We start from the raw sequence: 12,281 nt of genomic DNA, 5'->3' as shown, positions 1-12,281 counted from the left end.
ATAAGATACCTAAGAATAAACCTAACCAAAAAGTTGAAAGAGCTGTACTCTGAAAGTTATAAAATAGCTAATAAAAGAAACTGAATAGAAATGGAAAGGTGTTCCATGCTCATGGATTGAAAGAAAAAATATTGTTAAAATGTCCATAGTACCCAAAGTAATTACACATGTAATGTAATCTCTGTCAAAATACCAATAACATTTTTCACAGAAGTAGAACAAACAATCCTAAAATTTGTATGGAACCACAATACATCTTTCATAGCTAAAACAACTGTGAAAAAAGATATCAAAGCTAAAGACATCAAAATCATAACTTCAAGTTGTGTTACAAACCTGTAGTGATCAAAACAGTATAGTACTGGCACAAAAATAGACATACAGAGCAATAGAACAGAATAGGAAACTCAGAAATGAACTCACAACTACATGGTCAATTAATCTTTGATAAAGCAGGAAAGAATATCCAATGGGAAAAAGATTTTCTCTTCAACAAATTGTATTGGGAAAATAGGATAGCAACATGCAAATAATAAAACTGGATCACTTTCTCACACTAGATAAATTCAAAGTGGATGAAAGATCTTAATGTGAGACCTGAAGACATAAAAAGACTTTGGGCAGTAACCTCTCTATTGGCCACATCAACTTTTTTTCTAGATATAATATGCTGAGCCAAGAAAAATAAACTATTGAGACTTCATCAAGATAAAAAGCTTCTGCACAGCAAAGGAAAAATTAGAAAAACTAAAAGGCAGCTTACAGAATAGGAAAAGATATTAGCAAATGACATATCTGAAAAGATTAGTACACAAAAAGAATGTATAAAACTGAACACCAAAAAAAAATGAATAATCTAATTTTAAAAAGGGGGAAAGACATAAACATTTTCCCAAGAAGATGCACAGATGGTCAACACACATGGTTGCTCAACATCATTCATGATCAGGGGAATACAAATCAAAACTGCAATGAGATATAACCTCACACCTATCAAAATGGCTAAAATCAACAACACTAAAACGATAGCTATTGGTGAGGATTTGGACACAAGAGAACCTTCTTGCACTGTTGGTGGAAATGCAAAGTAGTTCATCATTCTGGAAAACAGCATGGCGTTTCCTCAAAAAGTTAAAAATGAAAATATGCTACAATCAGCAGCTGCACCAGTAGATATTTACCCAAAGTACACTAAAATACTAATTCTAAGGGATGCATAAACTCCAATGTTCATAGCAGCATTATCTACATAGCTGAAATATGGAAACAGCTATATCCATTGACTAATGAATGGATAAAGAAGAAATGGTATATATACAAAATGGAATATTACTTAGCCATGAAAAAGAATGAAATCTTGCCCTTTGCAGTGACACAGATGGAGCTAAGAGCATTATGCTAATACCATATGATACCACTCATGTGTGGAATTTAAAAAATAAATTATTTAAGGTGGGAGGAAGATTAAAAAACAGAGAAGTTCTTAACTATAGACTATAGAACAAACTACAAACTGATGGTACCAGAGGAGAGGTAGATGGAAAGATAGGTGAAATAGGTGATGAGGATTAAGAAAGGTACTTGTGATGAGGACCAGGTGTTGTATGGAAGTGCTGAATCACTATATTTTACACCTGAAACTAATATACTGTTTGTTAACTAACTGAAATTTAATTAAAAGCTTCATAAAAAGATAACATAAAATATGTTAACAGCTAAAAGGAAGAACTAAGGAAAAGGAATATGATACATGAACAAAATGAGAATAATAACAGACATAGAAATTATAAAAAGAAATGAAACAAATTCTGGAGTGGAATTAAACAGTAAGTGAATTGAAAATTCATTAGAAGTGTTCAACAGCAGATTTGAAGAGACATAGGAAAGAAACAGCAGGTAGGATAATTGAAATTACTGAGTATGAACCATGAAAACTATAGACCCCAAGAAACAATCTGGGGGCTTCAGAGGGGAGGAGGGAGGTGGTTAGGGGGGAATAGGGTGATGGATATTGGGGAGAGCATGTGCTGTGATAAGCACTGGTTGTTATACTTAACTAATGAATCCCCAGACACTGCATCAAGGACTAATTATGTACTATGCAGTGGCTAGCTAAACATAAATAAGTAAATAAATAAATACCTAACTAATGAATGCATAAATAAATAAAATTAAAATAAAGTAATAAAAAATTACTGAGTCTAATGACCAGAGATAGAGAAAAAAAGAATTATGAGACACTATTGTGTGTAAAAATATATTAATATGGAAGTCCCTGATAAAGAGAGAATTTTTAAGAAACAATGGCCAAATCTTCCCAAATTTGATGAAACACATAAACCTATAAATCCTGGAAGCTTACCAACACTAAGAAGCATAAATCCAAAGAGAACCATACCAAGACACATTATAATCAAAGGCATTAAAATCAAACTATCAAAGCTAAATACAAATATAGAATATTGAAAGCAGAAGAGAGAAGTAATGATAAGATATCAGTCAGTTTTTCACCAGAAACCTCAGAGTTCAGGGACACCTGGCTCAGTAAATTAAACATCTGACTCTTGATTTCTGCTCAGGTCATGGTCTCAGGATTGTGAGATGGAGTCCCACATCAGACTCTCTGTTGAATGTGGAGTCGGCTTCAGATTATTTGCCCTTCCCCCATTCTTTCTTTCAAAAAAAAGAAAAAGAAAAAGAGAAACCTCTGAGGCCAGAAGACAATAGGATGATATATTTAAAGAAGTGCTAAATGCAGAATGATGCAGTCACTTTAGAAGAAATTCTAGAAGTTTCTTATGAAATGAAAAGAACTCTTACATTAGGATCTAGCAATAATACTCCTTGATATCTCCCCAAAGGCCTCAGAATTTAAATCCACACAAAAACCTGCATATGGATGTTTTTTTCAGTTTGGTTCACAATTTTCCAAACTTGGAAGCAACCAAGATATGCTTCAGTAGTTAAGTGTATAAATAAATTGTAGTATATCCAGATAATAGAATTTCACTCAGTGCTGAAAATAAATGAGCTATTAAGCCATGAAAAGGCATGGAATAAAGTTAAAAACATATTACTAAGGTAAATAAAACTGTTCGTAATAGCTACATACTGTATATTTCAATTACGTGACATTCTGAAAAAGACATAACTATGGAGACAGTAAAAAGTTCAAGTATTCCCGAGCATTAGGAGGATGGGAAGGATAAAATTTACTAAATAAATAAATAAAATTACATTCTAAATGTAGCAGTTGTTTTAATCTACATTATTTATATAAGGCTAAGAATAAAGTTATAGAGATTTGATTTCTAATTTACTACTAATTTAAATTTAAATTTAAAATACATTAAAGCAAAAATGGTCATTTATTGTCATTTGTTAAAAATTTATTCCAACTTTTTATAACCCTTCATTGTTAATTTAAATGGACATAAAATAAACAAATGAAAATATACTTACCAAATTTTTTTCTACTACAATATGCATTTCTATATACTGAGAGAACTCTGAAAGTGGCTGAAAAAAATCCACAAATTTTATATCAAAATTGAAGTATTACTTGTTTTAATATATATCACTGTCTCATGAATTCAATGTTGCAAAATACAATTTTAGATATAAAAAAGAATTAGATAACTTAACCAAAACTTGCCATCACTGAATCATTTTCAGAAATTTTGCATTTGTCACTTCTTTTGTGCTTGATCAAATATTTAATTTATTCAAAAAAACCTTTCTTTTACTTCCATTGTCCATATTCTCACTGGTATTGGGCTATTTGTATTATTTTCTCTAAGGAAACTTTTCCATTGACTTTCCATTACAAGATGATGTTTAATTAGCTTAAAAATTATATTAAACTGTAGTATGTGGTCCTAATAGTTTTTTCTATACCCCAAAATAGTGAAGACACAGCTCTGAGTCTAGAAGAGTGGGATTTCATTTGAAAGATAAAGTTAGTGTTTGTATAATTTGCCCAGAAAAATGTCAGCAAATTAAATTAAAAAAACAAACAAACAAACAAACACTATCCAACAGAGATTCAAAATGACAAACTTTGTTAAATCATATCATAGGTATCTCAAGATGTACATTCTGGATTTTGTGTGATCCACCTTATCATGGTGGTTAAATTAGGCACAAATGTGAAGTCTAATGGTATTTGAAATCTGGCTTATCATTTATGTGACTTAGACTGTTTCCCAAAAATTAGGATAAAGTAATAATTGTTAGATACTAATAATAAAATTACTTATATTCATCATTATTTTTTGGTGAAGGAGGAAGGCACTGGAGAAAACATATAAGACAGTCTTTGTAAGCACTTAATATATGTATGGAAAACTTCAAATATTTTGTTACTAAAATAGCATACATTTACATTACTGGAAAATATTTGGAAGCAAAGAAGGATCATCAAATTTCAGAAACTGAGTTTATCAAGTTTATTTTAGTGTCTACATGTTTTCTTCTTTAAACTGATATTTAATCCCCTGAAAGTTCAAAACCATTCCATTTTAGGTAAACTATTTTCCTTAACACATAAAAAAGGACAATTAAAGAGGGAAAAACAAATCTGGGGTTTAGTGGAGAAGAATAATAATGATTTTAGTAACTTAAAGGAAAAAGAAAAGTTGAGAAAGATCAGAAAAACAAATTTAGGGATCACTAATTACTCATTTTCCCCCCTTACTTTAAAATTCTCTTTCTTGGCCCAAGTGTTGGAGATTTGAGGATTTTATTTTTAAAATGCTGATGCGAGGCCTGGGTGGCTCAGTGGGTTAAAGCCTCTGCCTTAGGCTCAGGTCATGATCCCAGGGTCCTGGGATTGGGCCCTATATCGGGCTCTCTGCTCAGCAGAGACCCCGCTTCCTCCTCTCTCTCTGCTGCTTCTCTGCCTATTTGTGATCTCTGTCTGTCAAATAAATAAATAAAATCTTTAAAAAAATAAAAAAATAAAAATGCTGATGAAATCCCCTTATGGTCTAATTGGTTTCTTATCATTTCTTCCAAAGTTAAGTGCCAAACGTTGCAAAATAGTCTTGTCTATAGGACTCTATCCTTTAATTAAAGTCCCTAAACAAGTAAGTGACACTACCTTACTGGCCAATAAAACATTTAAATTAATTGAGAGAAATAATATATTAGTGAACTGAGGGATTCAAATTTCTTTGTTTTAATGAACGTAAGTGTTGTGGAACATTCCCTGAAGTAATTCTTGACCTTCAAGATGAGGATTGGTTAATATTTAGTTAATAACAATTTATTTATTCATTTAATGAATAGTATGCTTCTATGCAGAAAAAAATACACAGTCCATTCTAGCCAAATAAAAGCTTAAGACAAAGGTGCATAAAATAATTTGAGAAATTGTGTGTGTTGGAAAAGTGAGAAGATATTTGATTTCAAAAGATCTCTAAAACTATTTTATTTAGTAAGAGAAAGTAACCATATACAGAGACAAGTTATTTATACATCTGTTATGTAAAGATGACTCCAATTGCAGGCAAATTTGCTTTAGTCAAGTAAATACTAAAGAATTGAATCCAAGCAAGAAGATCATATAATGCTATCAGATGATCCAATTGCAACATATATAGATTAAAGATTTAAGTTCAAAAAATGTAGAAGTCATGGGTAGGAATATTTAGGGAGTGAGAAGGGACATAAAGATAATTGATAAGTAGACATGATAGAAGATAGATAGATGATAGATGATAGAGGATACAGATATAGATAGATCATAGATAGATGATAGATGATGATAGATAGATGATATCTATTATATAGGAGATACTCAGATATACAGATGATACACACAAAGATACATAGACAAATAGATGATAAATATATATAGGTAGATAGATAATATGTATTTGTGTATTTTAACATGAGATAACTCGGGAAAAATTTTAGAAAGAGTGGGAGATCTGTAAATCACAGTAGATAAATCCATGAAAAAATATATGACAAACAAATGAAAACCTGAGACATAACATAAGAAATATCAGTATCTAGAATGTGATTGTGTAAGAAAAAGTCAGAAAAAGTAGGATGGAATGAAAAACAGGAGAGTTTTATCAGAGAGTAAAGTGAGTCAAAAATTCCAGAGAGTTTTTATTTTATTTCACCAATAACATACTTAATGACAGCAGACTTAATCCTTTCCACCTAAGATTGGAAAAAGACAAAGATATCTCTTCTTACCTATTCAACATCGTACTTGAGGTGCTAACCAGGCAATTCAGCAATGAAAAATAAGTGAAAGTTATCTTAATTGCAAAAGAAAAAATAAACTACCTTTATTGAAGATGACATTATCTTATACATAGAAAACTACAAAAAGTTCAATAAGAAAACTAATAAATAATTTAAACAAGTTTGCAAGATAGAAAACCAGTACAATGAATTCTGGAACTGAAAAGAAATTTAAAAATAAATAAAAATTAAAAAAACAAAAGCATTATAAATAAATAAATGCTGTGTAAGTACATCTAAAAAAAAGAAAATTTGTACATATAAACCAATATTTTTGAACTTTAAAATAAAAATTAAATGTAACTTAATATTTTTTTTAAAGATTTTATTTATTTATTTATTTATTTATTTATTTGACAGACAGAGATCACAAGTAGGTAGAGAGGCAGGCGGGGTAGGGGGAAACAGGCTCCATGATGAGCAGAGAGCCTGATGCGGGGCTCAATCCCAGGACCCTGAGAACATGACCTGAGCCAAAGGCAGAGGCTTTAACCCACTGAGCACCCAGGCGCCCCAAATGTACCTTAATTTTTAAATAAAAAATATAGAAATAAATTTAACAAAAGAAGTTTTGACAACAATTTGAAGACTGAACAATATAAGACATTACAAAATGAAATTAAAGTAAACCTAAAAGTAAAAGGCTATTCGATGCTCATGGATAGAAAGAGTTAATATTGTTAAATGTTAAATTTCCCAGAGCAATCTACAAAATCAACATAATCCTATCTAGCTTTTTAAGGGAACTTAAATAAATAAAATTTAAAATTTGTTTAGAAATGAATACTACCCCAAATATCTGAACAGTCTCATAATAGGACATCTCTGAAGAGTTTACACTTGCTAATCCAAAACATACTTCAAAGGTATAGTAGTTAAGAAAAAAAAAGTGAGGTTCTGGCATAAAAATAGACACACGGATCAATGAAACATAATTGCAAGTACAGAAATAATCCCAAACATTTATGGTCAACGGATCTTTGGGTAAAAAAAAAGCTATGAAAATTCAGTGGAACAAAGTATAGTTTTTTCAATAAAAAGGTGTTGGGAAAACCAGTTTTCAAATAAAAAATAATGAATTTAGAAGTCTACCTCACTCTTTACAAGAATTGACTTAAATTGGATCATATATTAAAATGAAAGAGATTAAACAATAAAAGTTTTAGAAGAAATACAGTAATGAATTTTCTAATTCTGTGTGATAGTTAATTTTACCTGTCAACTTGCTTGGACCACAATGCTCTGAATTGTAGTTAAACATTATTCTGGATGTTTCTGTGAAGGTGATTTTAGATCAGATAAACATTTATATTGGAGGACTTTGATTAAAGAAGATTATCCTTCAAAATAGTTGAAGCTCATCCAATCATACATACACATATATAGGCATCTTGGTTATGTTTCTCTGGAAAATTTCTGCCCTGAAAGATACCCTTAACTACTGTATTTGTAGAGCTGAGATTGTTGAAAACCAAGTTCAGAATCTCATTTGTATGAATGGACGAATTATAACACAAGCTGAACTTCCAATGTTACATGTGTCTACTGTTAAATTATGGACATTGATTAGGAGGAAATGAGATCCTGAAAACCGGAATAAGGACATATGGAAAGATTCTGATGAAGCTGAGATTCACTGAACCCCTGAATTCTGATGAATCTTCTTTGCCAGTAGAAGTAACCTCTCCATCCCTGAATGTTAAGATCAACCCTGTCTTTCTTTAAGATAATGTAATGACCTGTCTTGAGGCAGTTGCTTTAAAAGATGCTGGTGATTCTCCTCAGGACTCTAGATATGTATCTTCAATATTTATGTGAATTGAAATTGTGTTAATTATTTGACATTATAAATATGGAGAAAGGAGTGTATCTCCAGACAATAAAGATCTAGATATCACAAGTAAAAAATGCAACTAACAGTAGAAAATGCCAACTTGGAGTTCTAAAAAATTGAATGACTAGTTGTAAGGCTTACAATGGAAGTCATGATGTTTCTGGTGCATCTATCTATCATCCATCCATCCATCTATCTATCAATCATCTATAATCTATATTAATGTAAATAACTTGTACATTAGAAACATACATTGTTTATATTGCTGCATATCAATAATCATATATTTTACTCAATCACCTACCTCTATGCTTTGTATTTTATAGGGCATTTCTCTTGACTCAATATCCTTCTCAGCATATAAAGAAACATCTTTATTCTTATGTTCTACTTGATAAATCACATGTTCAAAACCAATTGAAGGTTCCAAGGGCTCAATACCATAACTTACATTTTCAAATTGTAGTAAGCCCCTACAAATTTCAAAAAGATAAGTAAATAAATAAGATAATGCATTTTTAAAGTCAACACAATAAATACGAAAATGACACTGAATGAGTTTTAATAGTATGTAGATTATTTTGAGTTTTAGTCTTAGATGGTAATATAGGAAAAGATTACTGAATATCCAAATACTTATTGAGTAGCACAGATTAGTAACATTACTGGTATTCGCTTAGCAATTAATATTTTATGGCCTACAAATATATCAAAAGTCTTAATTCAAAATTGGGTAGGAGACATTATACGAATTTGCATATTCTGCTTTTCCCCTTAGAGTTTCCCACAATAAGTCATGCCTCACTTTAGAACCCCTGAATATAATTTTAAAAATTTAAAAATTTCTAAAACACTATTCTACTTCATAATCATAAAATGATATAACCTGAGTCCAGTACATGTGCTAACAATCACCATAGAATTTGGATAACCTTCAATATACCCTTGGTAGTAGCAAAAGTTCTGAAAAAGATAAAATACAAAAAGATAAAGATAAAATACATGCACCACTATTACAATAATTCATTAAAATAATTCATGTTAAAGGAACTACTTTCAAATATTTAAAACATATATTTTATTTGTGTGTATGTGTCAAATACTCATTGTTTCCAAAATAGATTTCTAAGATTATTAAATGAAGATTTGGTTCAATTTTCCAAAAAATTTCCCTGCAGGGTCAAAAAGAATTAAGTTTGTACTGATTTTGAAAACTTCAAAATTGCTCCCAACATTTTCAAAGGGCAATCATAAAATATTACCTCTCGGTATTCAGAGAATTAAAACCTTTAAGTATTAAAAAGGAATAAAGAGAATTAAGTACTTTTCATATTTTTTCCTGTTAAAAATTTAACATGACATTTGCAGTCATTAGGATCAAAATAAAAATCATTAAAAACTTTTTCTCCACTCTCTTCACTTAATTTTGCAAGATTGAGGTTTTGGGACTTCATTGAGATAAAAAGCTTCTGCACAGCAAAGGAAACAGTCAACAAAACAAAGAGGTAACCCATGGAATGGGAGAAGATATTCACAAATGACACGAGAAACAAAGGGCTGATATCGAAAATCTATAAAGAACTCCTCAAACTCAACACATCAAAAAATGGGCAGAAGACATGAACAGACATTTCTCCAAAGAAGATATACAAATGACTAACAGACACATGAAAAAATGTTCATCATTATTAGCCATCAGGGAGATTCAAATCAAAACCACACTGAGATACCACCTTATACCAGTTAGAATGGCCAAAATCAACAAGACAAGAAACAATAAGTGTTGGAGAGGATGTGGAGAAAGGGGAACCCTCTTACACTGCTGGGGGGGAATGCAAGTTGGTGCAGCCACTTCAGAAAACAGTGCAGAGATTCCTTAAGAAGTTAAAAATAGAGCTACCCTTTGACCCTGCAATTGCACTACTGGGTATTTACCCCCAAAGATACAGATGTAGTGAAAAGAAGGGCCATCTGTACCCCAGTGTTCATAGCCCCAATGTCCACAATAGCCAAACTGTGCAAAGAGCCAAGATGCCCTTCAACAGATGAATAGATAAAGATATGGTCCATATATGCAAAGGGATATTATGCCTCCATCAGAAAGGATGAATACTCAACTTTTGTATCAACATGGACTGGACTGGAGGAGATTATGCTGAGTGAAATAAGTCAAGCAGAGAGTCAATTATCCTATGGTTTCACTTAATTGTGGAGCATAAGGAAAAACATGGAGGACATTAGGAGAAGGAAAAGTGAATTGGGGGAAATTGGAGGGGGAGGCAAACCATGAGAGACTGTGGATACTGAGAAACAAACTGAGGGTTTGGGAAGGGAGGGGGCAGGGTATAGCTGAGCCTGTTGGTGGATATTAAGGAAGGCATGTATTGCATGGAGCACTGGGTGTGGTGCATAAACAATGAATCTCGGAACACTGAAAAAATAAAATTAAATTTAAAAAAAAAAACGATTGAAGTTTAAAAAAATTATTCCAAAGGAGAATTTTTTCTTTTCAGAATTACTTGAGTGTAATGCCAGAGTAGCATGCATCAATTCTCTCACTGATAACAAATATAAATTCTGGAAAAATAATCTTTAAACGATCACTACAAAGGATGAAAAGTAAAGTAAGGGTCAGGGAATCCAAACTAGGAAGAAGAAAGCTGCATTTTCTTAATTTGCATTTGTAATGACTTTCAACTGAGGGCACTCCACAAGGCAGGGCAGCATAAAGCAGCTAATGTTCAAACAACAACCAAAACAACAACAAAAATTACCAAGTGTCTAGAAACTGAGATGCAATATTCAGGAAAGGAGGCGGCATAAAGTTAGGGCTTAAAAACGGGTGCTATTAACATAGGTGTAGGTTCTTTTCTTACATCTAAACTGAGACTATATGAAAGAAATCTCAAGTAGCTTAGCAGAAACTAAGACCAGAAAAACTGGAGGAACTAAGGAGAGATTTTTGGCTATCTCCAAACACAAGACAGTAGAATTTAGAAACTGGTTCCAATCAAGTTAATTGTCTGCAATAGTGGGAATAAAAACAGTCACATGGTCCAATGTGTCATTGAATATGGTCAGTATATGATTTTAAAATATTGCATATCTGAATAAAAGAAAAATGTGGTCCATAGTCAAGAGAAAAATCCAAAATAGAACTGACAAGGAAATAACTCAGGAGTTTGGAATTAGTAAAGAAGAAAAAAAAGGCATGAAAATAGATATTAAAAATGTGATCAAGAATATAATGGATAATTTGAGCACAATAAGGAAATTCAGCAGAGAAATAAAGGTTATAAAAAATGTCAACTCTAGGGGTGTCTGGGTGGCTCAGTCAGTTAAGCATCTGCCATCAGCTCAGGTCATGATCCCCGGGTCCTGGGATCAAGTACCACATTGGGCTCCTTGCTCAGCAGGGAGCCTACTCTGCCTGCCACTCCCCCTGCTTGTGCTCTATCTCTCTCTGACAAATAAATAAATAAAATCTTTTTAAGAAGTCAACTCTAAGTTTTAGAACAAAAAATGTATTTAAAATGAAATATAGTGTGACATCTAGGTGGCTCAGTCAGATAAGTGTCAGCCTTCAGCTCAGGTCATGATCCCAGGGTCCTGAGATCAAGTCCTCCCGTGGGTTTCTTGCTCAGCAGGGAGCCCACTTCTCCCTCTGCCTGCTGTTCCTCCTGCTTGTGCGCTCGCTCTGTCTCTCTCTCTTACATACATAAATAAATAAGATGTTTTAAAAAAAATTAAGATAAAATAAAATGAAATATACCGGGTAGGTCTTACCTGCACAGTGGAGAAGGTAAGAGAAAAGTTTTTAAAAAAATACCTAGAGTATGAGCTTATGGATATTATAATGTCTGAAATAAAGTTAAGGAAAAAAAGAGGCTTTAAAAATTAAATGTAGTTGGGGGAGGAGTCAAGATGGCAGAGAAGTAGCAGGCTGAGACTACTTCAGCTAGCTGGAGATCAGCTAGATAGCTTATCTAAAGATTGCAAACACCTGAAAATCCATCGGCAGATAGAAGAGAAGAAGAACAGCAATTCTGGAAACAGAAAAACAACCACTTTCTGAAAGGTAGGACCGGTGGAGAAGTGAATCCAAAGCGACGGGAAGATAGAAGCCGGGGGGAGGGGCTGGCTCCCGGCAAGCGGCAGAGCAACGGCGCACAAAATCAGGACTTTT

The 12,281-nt window shown here is 32.4% G+C and overlaps 1 protein-coding gene across 1 annotated transcript in view; it reads right to left on the bottom strand.

Moving 5' to 3' along the window:
* Positions 1-12,281, bottom strand: part of ADAM2 (ADAM metallopeptidase domain 2) — a 170,542-nt gene that overhangs the window by 106,778 nt on the left and 51,483 nt on the right. Inside the window, exons 4-6 of the mRNA XM_059384218.1 lie at positions 8,982-9,058; positions 8,400-8,568; positions 3,463-3,519 (exon numbers count right to left, since the gene is read on the bottom strand). Of these exons, the coding sequence (XP_059240201.1) occupies positions 3,463-3,519; positions 8,400-8,568; positions 8,982-9,058 (303 nt within the window). The remainder of the gene's footprint in view (positions 1-3,462; positions 3,520-8,399; positions 8,569-8,981; positions 9,059-12,281) is intronic.

Source organism: Mustela nigripes, chromosome 18, assembly GCF_022355385.1.
Source record: "Mustela nigripes isolate SB6536 chromosome 18, MUSNIG.SB6536, whole genome shotgun sequence".
Lineage (NCBI taxonomy): Eukaryota > Metazoa > Chordata > Mammalia > Carnivora > Mustelidae > Mustela > Mustela nigripes.
This window is presented reverse-complemented; position numbering and strand designations above follow the sequence as displayed.